This window comes from Lactuca serriola, chromosome 4, assembly GCF_051521515.1.
Source record: "Lactuca serriola cultivar US96UC23 chromosome 4, Lser_US96UC23_V15, whole genome shotgun sequence".
Taxonomy (NCBI): domain Eukaryota; kingdom Viridiplantae; phylum Streptophyta; class Magnoliopsida; order Asterales; family Asteraceae; genus Lactuca; species Lactuca serriola.
This window is the reverse complement of record NC_136411.1, coordinates 65,183,386-65,210,646: the sequence shown is the minus strand read 5'-3', so window position 1 is coordinate 65,210,646 and position 27,261 is coordinate 65,183,386. Positions and strand designations below refer to the sequence as shown.

Genomic DNA, 27,261 nt, shown 5'->3' with positions numbered 1-27,261 from the left:
AACAAGCATGAATCAATCGTGATATTCTAAGAGGAGAAAGACCCTTACCGGAAAACCATGACTGAGAGTCTTCTTAAGCATGGTCGACTAGCTTTCGTTTTGTCTCCATCAATCTTATGCGGTCTTGTGTCGGAATGGAATCTCAATTCCATTTTCACAAGAAAATACGTCTTGTTATTTAGATGAGAAGAAGAGAGTGGAAGAATCAGGTGTGTATACTGAAGATGGGCATCTCAACTGTGAGCTGGCGGTCATGCAGGCCCTAGGAGGCTGGCATATGAAGTTACCAATCGGTTAGAAAATCATCCCTTCTTAAAAAACAAGAAGTGAGACAAATGGTGTTGAGCGAAGATGATGAGTTTATGATAATCGGATGTGATGGGATTTGGGATGTGGTATCAAATCAAGAAGCTGTCGGTGTTGCGACTTCATATGGGTGATAATTTTACTGCTATTGTGGTTTTGTTTTGATAAGTAACAGGTAGAGTCTGTTAAAGGTTCGGTTTGCCTGTGATTATGGTGCGGGGTGTTGTCTGATTGCATAAAGGGAATTAGAATGTGAAAATACATAATTTTTTTTATTCTGTTTGTGGTAAAGTCTATTTGTAGGGCTGCTTCATATGAGTAGGAAAAAGTAATCTAAAATTTAGTAGTGGAATTGATTCTATCATGAAAGATTATACCACTGAATGGGTTTTGTGTGTCTTTGTGTGTCATATCAGTTGTTGTTTGAATCCATATACATCTAAAGGTATGTTAATATGTGTATAACGTAATATATCTCTATATGGGTTTGAATGGATAGTGGTGCTGATAAGTTTGGTGTGAACCTCTAGTCATTAGTATATATAGTTACATCAATAATTTTACAGATTACAATATCCACAAATAACAGAAACAGAAATAGTATTTGATGTTTTCAAAGGAGAGCTAGATTAACATCACTCTGTCCAGGTAATATCCAAATCTCCCCAGTTATCCTCGGATACCCCTAAGGCCTTCCACACTGCTTTGGAAGCATCAAAAATATTATTAGGGCAAGGTGGTTGATAGTCATGATCACCATCGCACCCCATAGTAGAGTCACATTCATCCACAACCATTGCCTTTACACTCCTCCCATTTCCATTGATGGTAATATACTTGTGGCACCTATCCCCTCCCTTGTACCATCCAGTTGACAGCGCCACAACTGGTGTGTCATCAGAGTGGTATTGGTTGTCACACTCCGAAGGACCACCACCATCACCTCCCTTTTGGAAACTGTTTATTGTCAGTGTTGCTTTAGTATCGCCTGTCACTGGAGGCGAGCATGTATACGTGGTGTAAAACTTACCTTGGACACAACAATCCGAGTTGTTCTCACGGTTGCATTCTCCTAGAGGCGGTTTTCTTCCCCGGATACCACCACTTGGTTTGCAAGTCTGAGCATTGATCTCCAATGAAGTTGTTGCCAGGAGAACCAAGAACAGAAAAAAAACCGAAATTCTTCATTGCCATGTAGATGTTGGTAGTTACTGTTTACAATGCTGTTGGATGAGTAGCAAGGCAAATGGGTTGTGCTAATATAGCCTTTTGCTTAACAAAGAGCCAAGATAATAGTCAACTCTGTTGTATTTTTTTTTTCAACTGAATGTTGTTCTACGCCAATAAAACATCCTTTGGATATTCACTTTCCCATTTAAGAAAACCAAGTAATTTTTAGTGCACGGACATACTACAATATTGTCCATTATGCTAGCTGCATGTTGTGTGTAATTTTGTCTCATTGTTGATTTATAAAGTATATCTAAAATTACAGCGACTATTATTTTATTTGGGGAAAATATTTTCCATTGCTTAATTAGTACGTAACATTACTCATCATTCCACATAATTAACCATGACCTTATCATATTACGTTTTAACCTGGCCTTTGGTTCTTGCATCAAAGTAAATGTACTATATATGAAGCTGTACATATACATTTGGTACAAATATAGAAATACTGACATTAAGAGTCCTTTGGCTAGTATTCCGCAGTTAACGTTCCACGCACACAGGCTTTGATGCGGGTTGACACGTGCCGTTGAGATGGTGCGGTTTACTATTCAGTTTTCAATATTTGAAAATTTGATTCCAACTTGTTAGTTATCTTGTAATTATATTTCTATCTCTATCATCTACGTGTGTGCTAGCAAATTTATAGAGTTGAGTGTCTTTAAATATCACAGTTCGACTCTAACTTTTTACCTCAAAATAGTGTAAAAATTTGTCCTAATATTATTTCACCTTACCGTACCCCATTTGTTTGCACTAAAAGTATATCCCATAGTAAGTTCCCTTTTTTTAGATTTATATAGATTGTGAAAAATATCCTTTGGATTATTAGCTTTCGATATATCTATTTACATTTTTTTGGGTTATATAAGTTTAGTAAAATATATTATTACAAAAATATAACCAACTACATTATTAAATCCAATTATTTTAATCTTTCAAAATGACATTTTCTAAATAAAATAATTATATTTGAAACATATTCTTATGTTGGAGATGAGTGCGACACAAATAAAATATATTAATTTGTTTTATAACGACATTTGATATAGAGCAGAATTGTGTCGTGGTGAAAAACAAAATGGTTGCCACCAAATTGTTGTGGTTGCCGTAGTGGGAGTAGGGTTGACGGTGAACCTCAAAATAAAATAAATAATAATAAGAATTAGAAAAATACAAAATAATATGTTAATGGCCACATACTCTTTTTATGTCGTGTAGGAATGTATAGCGGTGTAATAGAATATCAAAAAGATAGTGTGTGTGCAAAAGAATAAAAAACGTAAAAGATATGAACGTATTACAAAAGAAGAAATTTTGACCAAAGCAATTAATATATTCTATGAAGATTTGAACACATGTTTATTTGGCATGGTTATTCTACACACACGCATGAGGCCGTTAACTATATATGCATGATACAGTCAAAACCATTAACTTATAGATACATACTTGCACTGATCTACACTCCCACAACAAACTCTAACTTCATTAAATTTTGTTTAATATGATACAGACCCATCCGTAGCCCTACAGAAACATGCACTGTTAGACCTCAAGATCTTGTATCACAAGGTCCAACCCTTAGCCCATCAGTCTCTACCAGTTCTATCCTCAATTCCCATAACCACCCGAGCTCGCCCCCGAATATCTGATCGGTCAATCACCTCTGGTCCTGATCCTCACCACAACCCTGCGAACTAGCCTTCCCTAGTCCAAATCACTCGAGAGAACCCATGGACGCTACGACTACCATGCAATCTTACAACACTTCCCACAACATCTGTTCATTAGTGAATGCTACGGCTCCCTCGTATTCTTACAACACTTTCACCTTGACTGTCCATACACATCTCAATGTTGAGCACCCACGCAGTCTATCCTCCTAAACTGAACTCAAATACTGACTAGGAAAAAACCTGGTTCCCTCCCCTGAAGTCTGCAATATGACGTCAGAAAGACGCGTTCCAAATGCTGGGGAGTTTCCCGAACTCCCATCCCACGATATCCGATACTCAGTCGGCCCCTAAGGCCGCCTTTCCTCCCAAAAAGGGGAATGTGAAACGCATCCTCGTCTCACACTCGCTTTTGTCTAAATGATTCTCCCCCACTTAGATTCGACTAAATCCGTTTGGCACATGAAAATTGAAAGATTCCTAATCCTCATTACATTCCAATGTTCACCTTGTTGATGACCGGTGCTTGCCAAAGCTGGAACACCATGAATAACCCTGCACAAACGGCACACTACCTGAAATCCAGCTAACACTTCTTGTATCCCAACTACATCAATGACTTCAAACACTTAAAAGTGACAACACGTTTAGATCTCGGAGTCCAACGAACAGATAGTCTAAGAAAAACCTCAGCGACAACTCTCGCTTCCCCTGGCAATCCCGATGACTCTTCCAAACAAAATACCAAGGCTACTGAAAACTAGATATAACTCCCTCGCTCAAGCCCTTGGACCAACCTCGAAAATGACTGGTGCAGGTGTACTCACTGATCCCCCCTGACCGTCAGACAGTCGACCTCCTTGTTGTCCACCTGAACACAACGAAAATATAACAATCCTTGAAGACGTGGCCAAACTTGCTACACCTGTGGCAACCCATATCATTAAACAGATTCTAACAACGACTCGAAACAATCACAGTATACGCGGAAACCGCTCCACGAGGTACATCCACTCGCGGATCCCTCAAGATTCATCGTCATGTTGAAAGGCATATGTCAACCCTTGCTATCCCTACAATAGCAGAAATCCGACTAGAGATCCAACTCATCACGATTCCCCAAGCGATACAATTACCCGATACCCATCGGAAATGGCCGAAGATAGCGTAACCACAACATCAGAAGGGTTCCTGACCTCCTCCTCCTCCTGTGGTACCCTGACCACCCTGAGAACATAATGTAGCACCTCATTTCGATCCCAATGACAGTCCACATCCTTGAAACGAAACTTCATCGCGCAAATCCAACGAGCGTCGCGTTGGATCCAACCCTACTGGCTTCTCGAAACTTGATCCAAACTCTTGGGTCTCCGCTCCAGGCCCTCCAATCAATTTGCCTGAGCTGAACCTCTCTCATTGAGGTACTCTTAATCGATCTTCCTTCCTCAACTCTGAGGTCCATATCATTCAAGGTCTCGCACCCTGATCCCCTTACTAGCTCAATCGTCCCGGCTATACTGCAATAGCTTGAGCAATCTCTGCTCTAAACGTGGCTACAACTATCCCTGAGACTTGGTCTCCGAACCCGAATGGGAAAATAGATTGCATAATCAACCCTTGCCGCCTGCTACAAGAGATCCAAGGTGAACTCGAAATCCTACCAGTCCTTCCACTAGCTAGCTCACCATCGGAGCTAAGACCACACCCTGATCCCACTCATGCGTGCTCATCCTCATTCTGCAAAGCAACTGTTCCCACGATCAAGGCATAACCAAGAATTCCCCTTCCCATAAGCTTCTCAGATTTTCCATGACTCTCACTGATTCGAGTATGGATCCTGTGCTTTCAGTAGTACAGGTCCAATACTACCTTCCACACCTATCCATACTTTCCTCAACAATCCTCCTGAATCCTCTAAGTCGCTTACTTCACCGAGACACTAATTGTCTGCTAAACAGCAAGACAATCTCTACCATAGCACCTCCTAGGCTCCCCCTAGGTTCCCAACTTCACCGAACTGCCCCACTAAGCTCATTAGAGCAAATCCTAGGCATTCCTAGGTTCCCAACCTCGCCCGACCCTCAGCTGCTGAAAGATTGCCAATATTGTCAACTAGCTACCTCATGAATATAGCCACATGTAGCAGAGATCAGATAATCCTTCAAGTAAAAGACCCATCCCTAGAACGGTTGGACTCAGACAAGAGCTGCGCAATAGGGTCAAGTTCATCACTCTGAGATTATCCATTCTGTGCTATATGTGACTTGGCATATTCACCTGATAGCTAACTCACATTAATAAGAGTCCTACAAAGCACAAAGCAAGCAACATTCAGGTAATCGGTAAATCTAACCAGCATACACTAGACAAGTCAGTCTATCCTCACATCCAATCTGCATCTAGGTAACATTTGTCACTAATCTCATCCTAGGCTCTCCATAGGGTAGTCTCCAACCTGCGAAGTTATCATCAGACAATCATTCCACGTACCACAACCCATGATGTCTACATCCATCCATTCTCGTTGTCGGGTGTCATTGTGCATGCAAATTCTACACAGAATAGGAAACGAGTCCTAACCATAAACAATTTTTTAAAACACACACTTAACAGTTACAAATACCAATTATCATTCTAATTCCAACATGACATCCAATATCCTCATGGCTACAAGTACCACATATCAGGCCAACCTATTGCTGACTACTCAACACTAGCATGCAAGTCTACCAGCTCATACAACATATAAAGGCATCTCCCCTAGCCCTAACTAGCATGCGATTCGCAGATTCATAAACCAAATCCTAACAGACAACATATGTTAGTATTTTGGGGAAACTTACTTGAGCTCGGCCGATTGCATGCACCACGCCCTTTCTTGTCTTATAAAATCCTTACTCGAAAACCTCTTTCTTTTGAAAACTTTACAGATCCTCAGTTTGAGTCCAGACTCACCCGAAAGTATGTCCGAATACCTCAAACCAAGGCTATGATACCAACTTGTAACGACCCGAAAATCAAGGGTAAAAATTTCATTTTTAATATAACCCAAAATAGATATCATTTATTCCAAACATATCAAATCATCATTAAGTAAAACATTTATCAGAGTTCATCCCAAAATCATTCATAGCGGAAATCATAGGTGTGTGCACTGCGATCAATCCGAGCCCTTCCCTTCCAAAACGATGATACCTAAAACAATAAACAAAACCTGTACGCACGAAGCTTAGTGAGTTTCCTACAACATACCATACCCACAAATCCACATAACATATATCCTGTTAGCTATAAAAGCTACCTGTATCACATAAGCCATGCATACATAAAACCTAGGAAAGCCATGGGATATCCCACATGGTGTTACTTCTAATGTCATGGACTACCCCACATGGTCTCTACCTAGGACTGCCGTGGGCTACCCCACATGGTATTGCATCTAATGCCATGGGCTACCCCACATGGTCTTTACCTAGGATTGTCATGGGCTACCCCACATGGTCTTACATCCAATGCCACGGGCTCCCCCCGGGTCTTCCATGCAAGTATCACAAAGACAACTAGCATAACACATATCATATAATCGCTAGCATACCACTTAGCAATGAGCTAACTACCATACCACATATCTCTACTACAACTAGTGTACCACATAACATAAAATGGGCCGACCTTGGTGCCTTACAGCCATTGGTATGGTGAGAAGACTCACCTTGAATGCAGAAGCTTCCTGAGGAAATCCTTAGTTGCTGCCCCCACCAGTTACTCGAGCTGTCACTACTAGTCAACATACCCAATTAGCAATTGGGTCCCTTACCATAATCCTTGGTCCATGCATGGGGTAAAATAACCATTTTACCCCTGTCCAATATGATCCAAAACTAAGGGTCCAAACCCAAAACAAAGCCCAAACATTATAATGTCCATAAGACCATCAATGGCCCAATTTTCCAAATTGGGCCTAGACCTTTCCAATGGACTTTATACTAAGGCCCAATACTTTCCCTAGTGAAAATCCTGACCCAAATGGCCCACGAAGGCCCACAGCAACCTAGTCCAAGAATTGGCCCAAACCCAGGCCCATAATGCGAAGTCCATTTCTATATTGGGCCACAAGGCCCACTAGGCCCAACTATTCCATTATTGGCCCAAAGATGCATTCAGGCCCAACTATCAACAACTCCAGGCCGAAAACCATTAGGGCCCAAAGGTTCGAAGTCCACAAAGGACCAAGTCCTCTTGAGAGCATACGCCCAACGTACCTCTTCTATACGCTTAGCGTACAAAGCAAATGAACTGTATGCGCAACGTACTACATAGTACGCCCAGCGTACAAGAAGCTCATGCACAACATCCATTAAGTGCTTAATACTTGATCCAATAATTCCAAAATCATAGATCTGAGCTATACTTAACATCTAAACCCATAAAGTCACTGATTTGGTGACTTTGCATGCCCCAAACAAACCTAAACTCCAAAAATGGCATTCTACTTCCATAAAAGTGACCCTAACTCAAGCATGAATCCATTAAGATCATCAAGATGGCAACTTTCTGCCTTAGGGACTCAAATAGCATCAAGGGTGGCAACCCCAAGCCTAAAAACGGATTTGCAAGCATAAAGCTCCATTTTTGGGACCAAAAGATCCAAAAACTCAACATAGAAGATCTAAGCATTCAATGGTCAAGTTCAGAGCTTTATACCTTCATTAAGCTAAGAGTGAGTCCTAAAAGCCAGATCCATAAGCTCCTCCTTGATTCCCATCCTTGCATCAATCTCCAACTTCTTGAAAATAGGTTAAACACCCCAAAAATGGACTCCATAAGCTCAAAATGCCACCATGGATGCTATAAGACGATTTCTAATGTTTAGAGGGGTGGAGGCTGAATATGTTAGGGTTTGGTTAGGAAATAAGGGGTTTAAATAGGGTCCAAGACCCTAAAATAGGGTTTTGATCTGACGGAATTACACCCAGCGTAATTCTGGTACGCCCAGAGTACTCCAGAGAACCTTCGCGACCACTCCTGGTCATTACGCCTAGCATAACCCAAAGTACGCCCAACGTACTCCGCTAAGCCTAAAACTACTAAACTTCCGAAAGCCATAACTTCTTTGTTATAAATCCGTTTTCAACGATCCTTATATCCACGGAAAGGTGACGAGAAGCTCTACACTTCTAACAACTCAAATTTTCCTTAAGACCTTCCGAACAAAACCCATTATCCATAAAACCCGAACTGACACTTTACCAAATTAACCCTAGGCTCCAAAACACAACTCGAACACCCGAAACACTTCTAATACATCACCTGCACCTAAATGGGACTAGATCTTACCTTCTCTAGAGCCATACTCCTTATGAAGACCAACCTTCGGCCCATAGCCTTAGACTAGACGTCAATTCGGAACTGAGCATTACAATCAATCTTATGCAGTCTTGTATCGGAATGGAATCGCAATTCCATTGCCACAAGAAGATATGTCGTGTTATTTAGATGAGAAGAGAAGAGTGGAAGAATTAGGTGTGTATACTAAAGATGGGCATCAAAACTGTGAGCTGGCGGTCATGCAGGTTGACACGTGCCGTTGAGATGGTGCGGTTTACTATTTAGTTTTCTATAAAACGAAGTGAACTTAAGAGTAATTCATTAAAAATAGGCAAACAAGTTTCCTATTTTTAATGTGATCGGAAGTTTATATAATTAGATGAAAGAACCATTAATTTAGGTTATAGAGATCGTATGTATCATTGTTGAAAGTTGTATTTAAATCTTTATCGTTTGATGATGGAAGGCTTGTTGTAGAGAGCATTTGATACATTACAGTTGAATGATAGATAATTTTTTTAATTGGGCCTTAACATTGCGAAACCATTAGAAATCAAGGGATCTCCCATGGTTAATTATTTTTACAAACACATTTAATACGTTTGAAATGAGTTTACACATGCTAGTTTGGTTGTTTCAGTTGCACACCTACTATCTCATAGACGAATGCATACACATTCAATTTTTATACGTTGTTATATGTCTACAAACAGTCTCAAAACCATAGCCCCCCCCCCTCCCCCAAAAAAAAAAGAATGTTTCAACCCAAACATAAGATCAAGAAGTCTCACATAGACATGGAAACCCTCACGCAAAGCAAACTAAGATGAACGCATCATATGTAAAAATGACCACCCCATGTTCTATTTTCCTTCTACGCCATTTTTGACGACCATTACGACTCCGTAACAACATCATCCATGAAATATCACGCCATGAAATTATTCTTTCAAGATTATGAGCTCGAACAATCATTGTACATAATTTAATAATTTTAAAGGATGTAAATTAAACCCTCCCATTGCAAAGCCTTTCTACTAGCCGACCAAACCCTCACTAACTAAATAGCACCATCGATTACTATAGGACGGCCACATTAACTGTTTTAATCCTTGTATATCAATGGTAAATCGTTAACACCGGTTTCGAGATTTTAAACCCTTAGAAGAGAACTTTCACAAACTTTAAAGTAAAGATAAATGGCCTTTCAACACCTCTTTGCAAGAGATAGGAGTATCGCTCACTCTCTGCTCAATAAGAAAGCGGAAACACATATTTCTTTAATTAGAAAAGCATCAATCATTAGTGATGCTCTCCCGACAATCTCTTGCGAGAACAACAAAGAAAACATGAAATACTGTTTTTGTAAAAAACAAGCATGGTTATTTTATATACACACACATGAGGCCGTTAACTATGTACGCATGGTCTGCTAATACCGTTTACTTATATATACATACTTGTGCTGATCTACACTCCCACAACAAATTCTAACTTCATTAAATTTTGTTTAAAATTATACAAACCCCTAATTTCAATAGAAACAATTCTGACTCGAAAGACATGTTTTGTTTTGTTTTGTTTTTGAATTTTAATATTAGTATCCCAACTATCCTTTCTGAAATTTAGGGTTACCTTTCAAGACTTTAAGTTTCTCGATTTATTCAAAAATCATGTAATTGATTATGTTCAAATTTCATTATCAATTCCCAACTATCCATGTGTGAAATTCTTTAATACCCTACAATATGTCAAGTTCTGTTATTACTTTTGATTAATTCTGACACTTTTTTCTTTGCTTTTTTTTTTCAAATTTCAATTTCAATATCCCAACTATCCTCTATGAAATTTAGGAATACCCTTCAAGACTTTTTGTTCCGGTGTGATTCTCGATTTATTCAAATTTCATTAAAGTTATTATGTACAAATTTCATTATCAATTCCCAACTATCCACCTGTAAAATTTTTGAATACCCTACAATATGTCAAGTTTTGTTATTATTTCTAATCAATTCCGAAGAATAAACTATATTTGATAGAAAATCAAAAAGATAGTCTAGATGCAAAAGAATAAAAAACATAAAAGATATGAACATATTACAAAAATAGAAATTTTGATCAAACCAATTAATATAATCTACAAAAATTTGAATACATGTTTATTTGGCATGGTTATTTAATACACACATGAGGCCGTTAACTATATATGCATGATACACTCAAAAGCGATAAACTTATATATACATACTTTCGCCGATCTACACTCTCACAATAAATTCTAACTTATTTAAATTTTGTTTAGTATGATACAGATCCCTAAATTGCATCATAACAAGTCTGACTCGAAAGCCATATTTTTTTTTCAAATTTCAAAAATAATATCCCAACTATCTTGTCTGAAATTTAGGAATACTTTTCAGGACATTATGTTGCAGTGTGATTCTCGATTTATTCAAATTTCGTTAACTGATTATGTTCAAATTTCATTATCAATTCCCAACTATCCATGTGTGAAATTTTTTAATACCCTACAATACGTCAAGATCCGTTATTATTTTTGATTAATTCATAAGAATAAAGAATATTTGATTGAATAGGGCCATGGCTTTTCTCTCTTTGGATGAGTATTTCAGTAGTAGTTTTTACTGGATTTAAGTTGTAGGCTGGTGTTTGAGGGTAAAGAACACTTTCATGTTATTTTCTATAAAACAAAATGAACTTAAGGGTAATTCACTAAAAATAGGCAAACAAGTTTTCTATTTTAAATGTGATTGGAAGTTTATATAATTAGACGATAGGACAATTAATTTAGGTTATAGAGATCATTTGTATAATTGTTAAAAGATGTATTTTAATCTTTATGGTTTCATGATGGAAGGCTTGTTGTGGAGAGCATTTGATACAATACAGTTGAATGCTAGATAATTTTGTTTAATTGAGCCTCAACATTCGGAAACCATTAGAAATCATGGGCTCTCCCTTGGTTAATTATTTTTACAAGAGAAAATGACAAAAATAGCCATTTATACTAATTACATTACAAAAATAGCCAAAAAAAATCGAAATTGCAAAAATAACCCTCAATTTCGCAGATGGAATTGCCCCATCTGCGAAATGACCATTCCATCTGCGAAATGAGTATTCCATCTGCGATTTCCCCTAGTTTTGACTATATAAACGGTTTTTTTTCTCCATTTTTCACCCTTCTCTACACAAAAACTCTATCTGTGGGCTTTTCTCGCGATTTTGGCTAGTTTTTGAAGAAAATGGAGGATTATGTCAACAATCCCACAAATATGGTTAGATTTTAACTCTTTTAATGTTTTAACTTTTTATTATTTTATCATTTATTGTATTATTTAGTGTAAAAAAATAGAAATTATAAAGTTTTGAAAGAGTAATTTTGTTGTGTTTGATAGTTTTAATATTTCTTTAGTATACTTGAACTTTAAATGCTATTTTGTTAGTGGTTGTTTGAATGTACAAGTAGAGACTGCGTAGAGTGTGCATCTGGTGGTTTAAATTTAAATAAATTGTTAGAATAATGTTTACAATTTGTTATTTTTGTTGTTTGTTTAGTTGTTGTATAACTTGAAAACTTGTATATATTCTTATCGTATAATTGTTTATATAAAGTGAAAAATAGTTAAATTACAGTATGTGCAAAATAGTCGTTTGTATATATATTTGTCGTATAAGTATAACATTTGTATAAGTTGAAAATTTGTCGTATATATTGTTAGAAATTGTTTGTATTTGTCGTATAAGTTGAAAATTTGTATATATTTTTCGTATAACTTGCAAAATTGTTAATTTGGTTGTCGTTTTATTTGAAAAATTGTTTGTTTATACGGTTATACAATGTTAGTTTATATAATTAGAAAGATAAAAATTGTTTATATATTTGTCGTTTAAGTTGAAAATTTGTTTAATAAAATGTTTATATAATTATATATGATATTGTTTTTTATTGTAAATATATTTGTTGTATAACTTGGAAAATTGTTTATATATGTGTATGTTATTGTTTTTTATAGTAAATATATAAATTATTAATTAAGAATTTGTATTTGCATTACTAATTGTTTATGTACTTATTGCAGTTCATAATCATATATTTTAAAAACAAAATATTTTTTAGTTCTCTAAATTGTTTTTGTGTTTTTTTTTTTTTTTTTTGCAGCATGATTTTAGTTTTATCAATATGAAATCAATTGTGAACTTAAAAGGCTCGGGCGGTAATATATGAGAAGTATTTGAAGTTTTAGATGGTGTCAGTCGTCCCATTTTCAGAGATACTGTATTTGGTTATTTTATGGATGTCCCTCGTTTAATTACAAGGGGACGCATTGTTGTTCCATCAAATGTTCCTTCATCGGATCCGGCCGGACCCTGTTTTATCTCCAGATAGAATAAAACGATTATATTTTCGAGTAGGCAATACGAAAATGGTTTATGGGCCGGAAGAGTTTTGTTTGATAACCGGCTTCAATTTTGGGGAGTATCCAAAAAACATTGGGAAAAAAGCGTCGAAAAAATTATTAACTAGTAAAAAAAGATGTTTATTGCGTGAGCGGCTATTTCCAGACCATACCAATAGTTCGGTGAAAATCGGCGACCTGAAACGTTTAATTTTAAATTGAACATTCTTAGAAGTTGACGACGTTGATGCAGTTAGAGTATGTTTGATATACATTTTGTGTGAAGGTTTTTTGGGAAAAGAAATTAATGATCGGGTGCCACAAGATTGGTTTTTTTTTGCTGAGAATTTGGATCTCTCGAACATGTATATTTTGTTTACGTTAAAAGTTTTATTTTATTAAAGTTATAATTTATATAAAAACCAATTTTGTTTTTTTTTTGTTAGTTTCGCTTGGGGTAGCTATCTTTGGGATTTTACTTATGTTGACCTTGAGGATACATGGAACAAAATAAATAATTATTTATCACTTCCTGAGCGTCGTCAAACTTTAAAGTACTCCGTCTCAGGATTTACGGCTCCAATAAGGGTATACAAATTTTCTTATATTTAAATTGTTTTATTGTTATGTTTTTTATTTTAATTTTAACTTTTATTACTGTAATTGTAAAAAATTGTAGATATGGATATATGAGATGATTCCGGCTGTTCGTGCATGTGGATTAGTATTGAGAAAAAATAAAGACATGCCTCGGATGAAACGATGGAGTGAAACAAAAAAATTGAAATGGGTTGACGTGAACAAGATTTTTTCAAAGCTACAGGTTTATAAATTTTTCGTTTATTATTAATAAACTTGATTATTATACTTTTATGTGCATTTTTAATATGTTTGATCTTTTAGGAGGGGCAACCACCAAGACAAAACATGTTACCGAGTGATGGTGAGATGACATCTTCTTATTATATGTCATTTCAAGAGTATGTATATGGTGAAGGGAAACCAGTTCCATCCCGAGTACGGGACCATTTTAGGAGACAAGACGAATCTTCGTCTAGTATGTCGTCGAGTGGTCGCTCTCATGGTAGAGGTAGGGGCAGTGGGAAACACAACCTAGACGAGGTGTTGAATTGGCTACATGCACTGGAGCAGCAAGTGTTTATGAACCGACAACCTATAGAGGTTTTTGTTGAAGAAGTGAATAATGAAGAAAATTGGAATAACATAAATTTTGAGGAGCCTGTAGTATTCGAAAGAAAATTTGATGAACGGGTTAGTTACACGCTACATTATTTTTTAAATTTTATTAACATATATGAATATTTGTGTTTGTATTTTATATTTAAAAATATAGGTTGTACAAGATGAAGTGATGAATAAAAACAATACAACTGAAAATATTCTTGGTGATATTGAAGACGACAAGGTTGTTATAGATATTACCTTTACGATTTTAATAATTACTTTTTAATGTGTCTTTTGTTATTAAGTAAAAAGTTTTATTTTTAATGTAGGTGTTGGAGGAGAGGAATGACTATGCGGGGAACAAATTTGATGATGATGTGTTTGATGTAAATGATTATAGTGAAGTTAAAGAGATTCTTATACTTACATTAATTTATATTTTGTTTTTAGTAGATTGAATCATTTTTTTAATTAGAGATTATTGTTTATTAAATTATGTGTCTTTCGTTATTAAGTATAAAGTTTTATTTTTAACGTAGGAGTTGGAGGAGAGGAATGACAATGCGGGGAACAAATTTGATGATGATGTGTTTGACGTAAATGATTATAATGAAGCTAAAGAGGTTCTTATACTTACATTAATTTATATTTTCTTTTTAGTATATTGAAACATTTTTATAATTAGAGATTATTGCTTATTAAATTAGGTGCCGGACGAAGATGAAATAATAATTACGGGAATTGTAGATTATTTTGATGAGTATGGTGTTGATGGCAAAGAAGTTACACCCGATAAACCGAGGAGTCGAAAACCATCACAATATTTGTGCCCTCCTTACACCGAGGTATTCGTTTTATTTATAAACTCATAATTTTATGTCTATGTGAATTATCTGAATGATAGAGATTTAAACATTTGAATATTGTTTTTAGTTGCACACGACACCGAAGCAAAAAAGAAGAGAAAAAAGAAGGTTGATATCAAATCAACAAGCCGCGTTCCTCCTCCAGCTTTTGGTGTTGCTCACGACTTCTCCATGTTGTGCCTGCAACCTTACGTAGCAGGCGGTGAGGTTGTCATCCAAAATTATTTATTTCATTCATATGATGTCCAGCATCGTTTGTTTAATTTCGTGTTAGATAGAGATTTTTGGAGCTCATTGTTTGGGCATACACACGACGGATGGTTGGAGTCATCAGTAAATTAACTGTTAATTTATTATTTTAAAAGTTAATTGGTTTTTAGTCAATAACAAAAGTATCATGATTTTGTGCAGCATATAACCATTTGGTACCGACTATTGATGGAGAGACGGTTTGAGGGCGACCGACAAAAGTATCATGATTTTGTACAATAATATCGACATACAATTAGGGGATGAATTCATCCCCTAATCATTGGCTATTTGGGGAACTACGATTAGCGTCAATGGAAGTGCATATTTATGACAGTCTTGGTAGAGGGGCTTATGAAAAATTTAAATTTGAAGGAATCTATTCCAAATTTGAACGTCGGGTGGCAAATTATTTGGACAAGATTAAGTATTGGTCCCGGAGGAACATCCCAAGGATTCCATTGAATATACAATTCATTTATGAAGAAAATGTTCCCCAACAAAGTAGTCATTTGGGAGATTGTGGTGTTTTTGTTTGTATGTTTATGGATCAATTCGTTTCAAGTCAACCAATACGTGTTCTTATTGACCCAAAGAACGCAGCTTTAGAGTTCCGTCAACGGATGGCAAAAATTTATTGGGGGTCTAGTCTTGGTCCTATGTAGTTGGATTATATAATTGTATATCTAAATTAATGTTGGATTTGATTATTAGTTTATTTTTACAGTTTCGTCAACGGATGGCAAAAAATTTAACGTTACGACAATTACAACAAATTAATGACCTACTAATAACTTATCAATACATACAACATAAGAACGACTACAACATTTGTTTTAACGTTACAAGTATACTATTCTAAACATAAGTACAAATACAACAATTTATTGACCTAACAACTTCAAAACCATAAAAACAATATTAAAAAGCTTACAACTTGTAAACAAGAACTGCCAAGAACAACACCCAACTACAAACCAACGCTATCTTTAACTTCTTATTTTCTGATTGAAAGAGCTTATTAGAGTTAGCTACTTTAGCTATTACCATAGATTATTGGTCCTTCTCTTCATCAACCCAACTGATAAACCCGCATTTTGGTCCCTGTTAAATTTAACATTGACAGTAAAAAATAAATTTTTGTCATGTAAACACAAGGGTTTAAATTTGAATGAAGTTAACAACATGATACCAAATATGGGCAAGCGCAAAACAATCTTCCTGGTTTTTAGTTGTACCCGAAATCCTAACGATACGTTCTCCTCCGCAATTGCAGTATGCCATTAGCCTTCTTTTTCTTTTAAATCGGAGTTACTTTCTCAGTTAAATTTTTCACAATGAGTGACAGCCATTTATTGAAGAAATCATATTACAGACAATTCTTTTTGACTATGAAATGAACTAGTTTGACTATGGATTCAAAAGGTTGAACTACGAAACCCAGACAAGTACATTGCGCTGTCTTGTCTTTTCTTGTCGATGTATGATGTTTAACTATGAAATGAATTGGTTTGACTATAAATTTAAAAAGTTGAACTATGAACTGCAGTCCAGTACATTCTGTAGTATTGTCATGTCGGTCAGTGATTTTTGACTATGAAATGAATTGGTTTGACTATGAATTTAAAAAGTTGAACTATGAACTGCAGACAAGTACATTCTGTAGTATTGTCATGTCCGTCAGTGAAATTTGACTATGAAATGAACTGGTTTGACTATGAATTAAAAAAGTTAAACTATGAATTTTGAATAGTAGAGATACAATATTTTCTATTTATAATTGCATTTGTGTGATATTGCATTTATGTGATGATTGTAGAACACTTTCATTGGTTTTGAAAAAGAGTACTTACACGAAAAGAAGCTTTTCTCAGCTACCAATATTCTTGCATAACCTTCAAAGAACAAATCCTAATACCTTCACAACCATTAAGAAAACCGATACCAACCGCTTTCAATTCTGTTTTGTGGCTTTAGGTTGCGTGGTATAACATACTTCTTTTATTGAGTTATATAATATTTCATGGTAATGTATCTCGATTACTTTTTACTTATCACTAATATATGTTCGTTTTTATGTAGATTTGTACCTTCCTTAGGTGCATGATACCGCTGATATATGTGGGTTATTTACCCCTTCTTGGGAGCTATCTGACAACAATGTACTTTGCAGTAGCTTTAGATGGAAATCATGAACCACTACTCTTAGCAGTTGGTTTGGGAACCTTAGAGTGTGAAGAATCATGGAGATGGTTCATGATGAGGTTAAAAGATTGTGTAGGTGAGGACATAGAGGTTGGTTTCATAAGCAACCTATGTGATAAAATAGACTTTGGTGTTCAGATTGCCTACCCGGATTCCTATCATGGATATTGTCCTAAAGATATAGCTCGAAAAATATATGAGTCTGTCGGACATAACAATACGGAAGTCGAATCGTTGTTTTGGAAGTCATGCAATGCATATAGCGTTGATGAGTTTTACTTGTGTTTGGAAAGGTTGCAAAGTACATGTAGGAAACCACCTTTCTGCACCTTGCTTAGGAGTCCAATTTATTGGCTTGACGATATACCGATTGCAAAATGGACATGAGCATTTTTCTCAAAAGTACGTTACAATGTTAAATCGATTGACGTCCCTGAAATTTTGCAAATTATATCCACACGTGAGTTTCCTATAACAACGATAATTGAGTTAATCACTACGTCGATACAATCAAAGTATGGTGAACGGGCTGAAGTGGCGGGTAAGGGAGATTGTTATATTTAGTTTTTTTATTGTGCTATTATTTTTATTAAAATATCAAATTTTACAAGGAGGTTGTCTGGTGGGTTAACCCCTTACGTTGAGAGTAAGGTTCAAAAACATCTCAACAAGTCTTATAATTGGAAGGCAAGACGTTTATATGGGGATACATTTGAAGTCGATGACAATTTTGCCACCACCAACGTACAACTTGAACGAAGGGTATGTAGTTGTGGTAAATGGCATAAAAAGCGGTATACCATGTGGCCATGCTATAGCATGTCTAAGAACCCGTACATCTGAATCCATTCACAGAATGGTTGATTAAAAGTTCACTAATTTTGTGTATCGACTTGCATATGGATCTGAGTTGGTGAATACTATACCATCACATGTGCATTGGGAAATACCAAATGAAACGATGATCCTGTTACCTTCCTCAATGCAGTAGTTATTCATGTAGCACCTTTATATTTTATGTAGTATTATGTATTAGTTTTTTATGTACCCCGTTTTTATTTTAGTGTCGTGTTACGTATAAGTTATTCCTGTACCATGTTTATATTTTATGGCGTATTATGTATTAGTTATTTATGTACCCCATTTATATTTTATGGCGTATTATGTATTAGTTATTTATTTTATGTCGTATTATGTATTGGCGATTGAGGAAACAACATACATTAAAAGAAATGGACATTTATTAAATAGTAACAAAACACACATACAACTACAAGCAACTTAAATAACGAAAAACAATTAACTTAACCAACATGCATATTAAAAATACGGGACATTCATTAAAAGATTTCATGCATCTAAGTGGGTAAACTCGCTACCATCATATTCAAAACGGTATAGTTCCAAAGCCACCTGTCGTAGAATGTCTTCATCCGTATTTGCATGTTCATTATCCAACTCGTTATAAATACGTTGAAATTGTTTCACCTTTATTTTCAAATCCAGAAACTTCGCTTTGACATCTCTTCTTCTTCGATATTGAGTACGCCCCATTAAATGGTGAAACAAATGACATACACGAGACCAAAATGATCCAGCACGAACTTGTGGGGGACCTGGTGGAAAATCCTCCCCTACAGTTATAATCCAAGCTTGAACCAAAGCGACCTCCTCTTCGTTCCTCCATATATGTGGTGAGTCCATAATTGCAAGGGGGGAAGTAATACGATACAATTACAACATATATTAAAATCTATTTATAACGACTCCTTATTTTCCTGGTGCAATGGCTTGTCAATTCAAGTAGCAATGTATTGTGTTGTCATTCGACGGGGGATGACTTGTCAAATCGAACAGTGATCTGTTGTGTTATAAGTATAGTACACTGCATTCGTCAGTTAATTTTGACTATGAATTGTAGACATATTAGAAGATTGGACTGCGATTTTGTGTAGAAACTACTATAAATTGACATTAAGTTAAATAAATAGTTTACTAAACAACCAATACAGCTGTTCAAATATTGTTTTTTAGATTCTACTCTCTTTGTTTCAATCAAAATGAGTTCTATATCATGGAGCAATGAAGAGTTCTTGGTTCTTACACGTGCTTATATTCATGTGTACGAGACAAGCAAGTTGAACGATCCAATGTTTTGGAGCCGTTTAACCAATATTTTCAATGCTGAAAACCGAATGGCTACAAGAAATGATCGTGACGAACTAGACATCTTAGCAAGATGGTATGAAATGAAAACCGAAGTTCTATTGTTCAACGATCTGTATACCAAAATTGACGACACCCGTTTAAATGCTACTGAGGAGGTCATCTTGGAAGCTGCTAAGGAGGAATACAAGTCATTAAGTAACGGGTTGGAATTCCAGTTTGAAGCCCTTTGGAATATTTTGAAATATATCCCGTTTGTTTATAATCTATTTTAGTTTATTATGTGAGTACTAGGTTATTTTCATGTACTAGGTTATTTTCATATATTTCGTATGTATTTCATATGTATTTCGTTTGTTTAAAATCAATTTTAGTTTATTATGTGAGCAACTCGTATGATTAATTTGAATTAATAAATGCCCATTGCATTAGTTTTCACAATACATTAGAATACATTACTAACAAGAATTCCATGAACCATTACAAACATTACAACAATTACATGAAAAACAATGACATAATACAAACAAAGCATTAAAGTAAAACACAAGTCCATGGGTTATTCTGAACAGAAATTAGAGCGGTCTACATGAAATACTGTTTATTTTTAACAAACTTCCAAACTTCCTCATATTCGAAGTCTCTGCCGTCATGCTCACAGATGTAAAAATCTGTAACAACTTCCAAGAAATCTTCTTCGTCCCGATAACGAACATTGTTATTTTTCGCATAATTACATGCTCGATTGAACCATGTCACTTCTTCCTTTACATCCATCCACTTAGTAACAACATCTGATTTTTCTCTTTGTTGTCCTTCTCCCATCTCATGGTTAAACAAAGATGTTATGCGAGTCCATTCATCACCAATTAGGCAATGCGGGGGAGCAAGTAATGATACACCATCCTGAACACTTAGCCAGCATCGTGTAAGAACTAAAACCTCGTTTGTCGTCATGGCCTTTCAGAATTGGAACCAGGTACTTCATTCGAAGAACTCGCTACATTCGACGACATTTCTAATAATGGGAGTTCGTTTCGTTTAGGTGATTTGGGTGTTTGGTTTTTAGATCTTAAACATCTATTTATATAAATAAATACAGGACTATGAATTAAAACTTTGACTATGAAATGGTTACATTTGGACTACGATTTTCAGCTTTATGCAGTGATTTATCATGTCAAACTGTCATTTATGTCTTGTCACTTAAGGGTTCCACTACGATTTGCAGGTTACTGCAGTGACTTGTCATTACTGTCTAGTCATTTCAAAGTTGGACTTGTCATTACTGTCTAGTATGTATAAATACCACTTATAGCATAAGTTTATTACAATGTCGACTTTATTATGAGTTCCTCACACAAATTCGAAGTTTGCTCATGCAACAAAGTAGATTGTTACTACCCTCTTCAGCCGGGCCATATATGTCACATGAAAATTTTGAAGAATTGAAGAAGGCTGAAGAACAACAAGAAGATGACAAAGAGTCATCCCGACTTCTCACTCAACTTGCTAATGATATTGCATCGGAATGCAAACAAGCTCAAGAATGGATAGACCTCAATAAAAACAAAATCAAAGAGCATAAAGATTGGATAAAAAAAGAGTAAGAAGGCAATCAAAACGACTGAAAAATGGCTTGCTGAGAAGGATGAGCAATTGATACACATTATGGTAACAAAGGATCGTTTGGAAGACAAAATGAGAATTAGGGATGACTATAAACAATGGAGAAAGAGAAGTACCCATTTCAGTTCCCTGAGTTTAAAAATTAGTTACAAAATTGTTGTAATATTATCATGATACATATTAGGTTGCAAAAGGACCGTTTGTTGTTTTTTTTAAATAACAAGTTGTAATTGTTAAAAAAATTCTGCAAGCTACATTTTATAATATAAAGGCTTCATTAATTGTTATAATTAACAAACTAAACTAAAATATGAAAGCATGGCAATGTCTTGTAAGATTTAATAAAAATATTACAATACATAATAAGTTAACAACTCGTCGTTAGTCTTCATTTCAAGGTTGTTTTATATCAAAATCAACGTTATAGGTTTGTGAGCAACTCGCTGAACCACCAATATTAAATGCCATTTCTGCAGTAGAAATTATGTGACGTGCTCCACTACCGGACGCCCTTCCAGTACAATTATTTCTTGTGTGTTCTATTTGACCACATGTAGAACACTCTTTTATATTTGGACCCTCGCCTTGGGATGGAATGCAGTCTGTGTTTCTTGGCCTGCCTGGCTGACGTTTATCCATTATTGGTGGCTTAACAATCATTTAATCATCGGGGATCTCCCATTCGGATGGCTTTGGGAGAGGGTTTATTGATTACTCATATGTTTTCCTCAGTGTTTCGGTAAAGTAAGCATTTAATGCATACCTCGAGCAGTCTTGGTAATTGTTCACTGTTAAACATCTTATGACATGACCACAAGGTATCCCATCAAGTTGCCAATGCCTACATGTACATGTCATATGTTGGAAATCAAGAATCACATTTTGTGACCCCTTTTTGACCTTGCATTTTGTATTTGAGATCATGTCAACATCCCATTTACTAAAAGTTTTCTTGTTTTCTTTTACAACTTCATCCGCCCAAGGGGTAATTATTGTTGTTGCTTCTGCTATAAAAACAGCCAAAATGAAGAAGTTAAGATCAATAACATCAAAATTAATAAAACATTAATATTAAAAATTTACTTAACACCTGCAAAGTTACGTCTTTGAAACCACCATTGTTGCATTGTAGCATGAAAAAAATCGATTAACATAAGTATTGGCACCTTACGTGCGTGTCTAGATAATGCATTTATAGACTCCGCACTGTTGGAAGACATAAGATTGTATCGGTTCCCTTTAAAATGTGCCCTTGACCAAGTTTCTAGATTTATACTTTTTAATTACTCCCATACTGGTTCTTTTGTCTTTTTCATAACATCCATGGCAACATCAAAAGCATCAACTGTGTACGCCTTACACGCCTCCCAAAAAATTTCTTTAACCATCTTACTCTTGTCGAATCTTAGATACTATGTTGAAATACAAATGGACACCACATATTCCATGATGAGCGTGAGGAAAAATGTTGGTAACGGATGTTGCTATAGATGGAGACCTATCAGATATAATTGTAAGCTCCTGCATATTTCCTATGCAATCACGTAGTTTTTGAAAAAACCATGTCCAAGAATCGGTACACTCATTTTTGCATATACCATATGCAACCGGTAATATTTGGTTTTGTCCGTCCTTAGTAACTGCAAGTAACATGGTACCTTTGAACTCGCCCTTTAGGTGAGCTTCATCTACTACTAGGGTCGGTTTACAAAAATTGACAAAAGCACGTACCTACAATACATTGTATATCTATTCAAATACACCAAAATAAATATTAAAAAATTAATATAATATTATAATACTAACCGAGCAACCGAGTGCGACGTACAAAAACTCAAAGCGATCATCAGCATCTGTTTTAATATGTGTGACAGTACCCGGATTATGTTTGGCCAAGTTGTGACAATACGCCGGAAGTTTGGTAAAAGAATCCTCTTTCGTACCCCTTAACGACAACAATGCATATTGCTTCACACGCCATGCCTGATGGTATGAGATATTGATATTCAATTGAGCATTCATATCATTAACAATATCTTTTCCCCGATAAACTCTACTATAGTCTTCAGCCAAAACATCAGCAACATATTCACCCAAAACATATTTGTTTGCTTGTCGATGATTAGGTTGCAAAAATGTTGAAGAACATGTGTGTACATCAACAAATTTATTCACTTGGAAAATTTCATCATAATTTTTAATTGCTTTTGCTCTTAGTAACCAAGAACAATTTTTCGAAACACACACAGCTTCATACCTTGATTTGGTGGATCTACTTGTCCTCGTCTGGAAACCTTCTCGAAGACATTTTTTACCAATACACCGCTTTAAAAGTTCTTTGTTCTTAAATATACTCTCACATTGAATCTTTTGAAGATTCATGTCTACCATCTGTGTTGGGATATCTTCATTAATATCAACTGGGCATGCTGGTACAGGGGGCATACCGTGAAAAAGGTTATCGGGAAACTTAGCTTTAACTTCATCACCCAACTCATCTCTATCGGAATTGCTTTGTAGCTCGATTATATCTAAACGTACATCACCAACATCAACATAATGCCCGTAAACATGATTTTTTCATTTTTTTGACTTGAATTTTTTTTCTTTTTAGTTTTATCTACCACATGCCTATTCATAACTTTAACTTCTTGTTCGGCAACATCATCACAACAACCACCCACATCATTAAGATATGTACCAACATCATCATCACCAACAGACTTGTAATTCTCAGGATCCACATAGTGAATAGGTGAATAACTAACATTAACATTTTCAGCAACACTGTGAAACTGAGGTACACTAGGAGTATTGAAAGTACCTATCGGATCGTTGCTCCCTTTATAACTGCATAAATTACCAACAAGTTGGTTTCCAATTTCACCACCCCCATTAACCTCCTCAACTTCATCAACCACCACAAACACTTTCACAACCCTTCCTCCACTACATTTTGATTACGTTTATCAACATTCTAACATCCATGTCTTCAGTTATAGCTATATAATAATTTAATTCGGGATGGTGGAAACGAAGACTAATTCTATATTTGTCTAACAAACCAATTTTGCTTCTTACCAAAGGTACAAAATCACTATAACTAATATACTCAGAAAATATCAAAGCAAATTCAGAAATACCTCCCTGTGGACATACGTATTCCAGATTAGTTCCATTAACTTGCCATCTCCCACCGGTTACAAGACAAACCAAATATTCAATCATTTTTTAGAGCAAATTTTAGAGAAACTTCCTAAACAAATAACAACCAAAATGATAATTTTCTACAAAACTTTTTATATAGCAACATGATTTCGTAGTCAAACCAATTGATTTCATAGTCAAACTAAAAAAAAGACAAAAAAAATCACAATTTCGTAGATGGAATGAGAGTAAATCGCAGATGGGGCTATTCCATCTGCGATTTTACCCTACATTTTCAATATATATAGAGAAAAAAAATTAAAAAAAAAACCACCTGCGAATGTACAAGCAGCTAAAGCACAATTGATATCTTTTTTGTTATTTTTGTAATGTAATTAGTGTAAATGGCTATTTTTGTCATTTTCTCTTTTTATAAACACAATTGATATCTTTGAAATGAGTTTACACATGCTAGTTTGGTTGTTTCAGTTGCAAACCTACTATCTTGTTTAGCCTACTAGACGTGATATATAGAGTCAATCTTGCGTGATTTGCATGTATCTCGTAGACGAATGCATACATATTCACTCTTTTATACGTTGTAGGCTGTATACACCGTCTCAAAACCTTACTCCCCCCCTTGAGAATGATCCAACCCAAACATGAGATCAAGAAGTCTCACAAAGACATGGGAACAATCATGCAAAGAAAACTAAGATGAACGCATCATATATCAAAATGACCACTCCAAGTTCCATTTTCCTTCTATGCCCTTTATGACGGCCATTGCGGCTCCGTAACAACATCATACTTGAAAAATCACGCCATGAAATTATTCTTTCAAGATTATGAGCTCGCACAATCATTATGCATAATTTAATCATTTTTAAAGGAAGTAAAACCTGTTAGAGAAAGGCATTGAAAACATGAAGAAAGAAAGAGAGATTCTAGTGCAGAAAATGTAAACCTTTTTTATTTATCACCCAATCGAAAAATCAAATGTTACAACACAATACATACATATTTATACTAGACATGATGACAGTTAATGTTGGTTATTAACGAACCAATGTAACCCCTTTGTGAACCGTTGAACCCCTTTGAGAAGACACCTCTTCAAGATACTCATTAATGGCACCCCTTCAAGGAACGATTCAATTTAATTTGTAACTGCTTGTCTACCATAATGTTACATAATACCCCTAGAAGTCTAGCTTATTTTCAACATACCCCCCTAAGCTAGACTTGTACAATCACCAAACATAATCTTCAACAATTTGAAACCTTCAAACTTCCATCATAGAAATTTTCAAAACGTTTCCTGCAATTTTCTTTAGCAAGAAATAAAACCCACCAAGATCTTTTGACTTGGTTGCATACATCACACACACAAACATCAATCTCACCAAGATCTTTTCACTTGGTTAACAAACCTTTTATTAATCCCACCAAACAAACATCCATTCATTTTGCAACATCCAAGACTTCCATTTTCTTGTCCTTTCTGTAATTTAATAACCATTAAACCCAATCCTCCCATGCTTTGAAAAGTTACATCCCATACCATGCTTGTATAAGATATATATATTGTATTTTAATACCTTTCTTCTTTTGTTCCATATCAACAAGATATGCCCACGTGATTCTGCAAATATTTGACAACACATATATCTTCCTCTTTTGGCATCCGGACAATAATACCCCTTAATCCATTAATGACGGTACTTGCACCCCATTTTTTTTTATCACCCAATACATCCTCACTTGTTACCCTAGTATATTTGGTGCAGTTTTTTTTTTTTTTTTTTTTTTTTTTTGAAGACATAACATATCGATACCATGTATTGCAATAAACCACATGCCATGTATCTGATCTTCTTATGATACCGAGAAGAAACACCAACAATCTGGAAATAATGATCGCTCAAAAAATATTCAACCAGGTCTCCCGATAATCCTCTGTTTTCTTTTCTGCAAATCTTCTTCCCTATTCTAAAGGAAACCAAAGGACTCTCTCCATGGGTTTTATCCATTTCTTACCATTGATGCCACCACAAACCCTCATTTCTTTTTCCTCCTATTTTCTGCTTCTCAATTTCTTTCTCCTCCTGTTTCTGTCTTAAATGCATGCTTTCTTCATTCCTTCTCAACCAACCAGGCTCTGATACCACTTTGTTGGAGAAAGGCATTCATGAAGAAAGAAAGAGGGATTCTAGTGCAGAAAATGTAAACCTTTTTTATTTATCACCCAATCGACAAATCAAATGTTACAGACACAATACACACATATTTATACTAGACATGATGACAGTTAATGTTGGTTATTAACGAACCAATGTAACCCCTTTGTGAACCGTTGAACCCCTTTGAGAAGACACCTCTTCAAGATACTAACCGTTGAACCCCTTTGAGAAGACACCTCTTCAAGATACTCATTAATGGCACCCCTTCAAGGAACGATTTAATTTAATTTGTAACTGCTTGTCTACCATAATGTTACATAATACCCCCTAGAAGTCTAGCTTATTTTCAACAAAACCTTCCCATTGCAAAGCCTTTCTACCAGATGACCAAAGCCTCAGTAACTAAAGCAACATCATCAATTACTATAGGACAATCATATTAACTATTTTCATCCTTGTACATCAATTGTAAATCGTTAATGCTGGTTTCGAGATTTTAAACCCTTAGAAGATAACTTTCACAAGCTTTAGAGTAAAGAGAAAGGGCCTTTTAGCACCTCTTTCCAAGAGATAGGAGTATTGCTCACTCTCTGCTCAATAAGAAAGTGGAAACACATATTGCTTTAATTAGAAAAGCATAGATCATTAGTGATGATCTCCTGAGAAT

At 35.5% G+C, this 27,261-nt stretch overlaps 1 protein-coding gene across 1 annotated transcript; it reads right to left on the bottom strand.

The window, feature by feature from the left end:
• Window positions 1–941: 941 nt before the first annotated feature.
• LOC145098451 (kiwellin-1-like) lies at window positions 942–26,600 on the bottom strand. Its single transcript, XM_079036088.1, has 4 exons — window positions 26,471–26,600; window positions 26,013–26,056; window positions 25,845–25,915; window positions 942–1,488 (listed from the first exon to the last, which is right to left on the bottom strand). Exons 1-4 carry the CDS (start codon window positions 26,598–26,600, stop codon window positions 942–944), a joined length of 792 nt encoding a protein of 263 aa, XP_078892214.1.
• Between the last annotated feature and the right edge of the window lie 661 nt (window positions 26,601–27,261).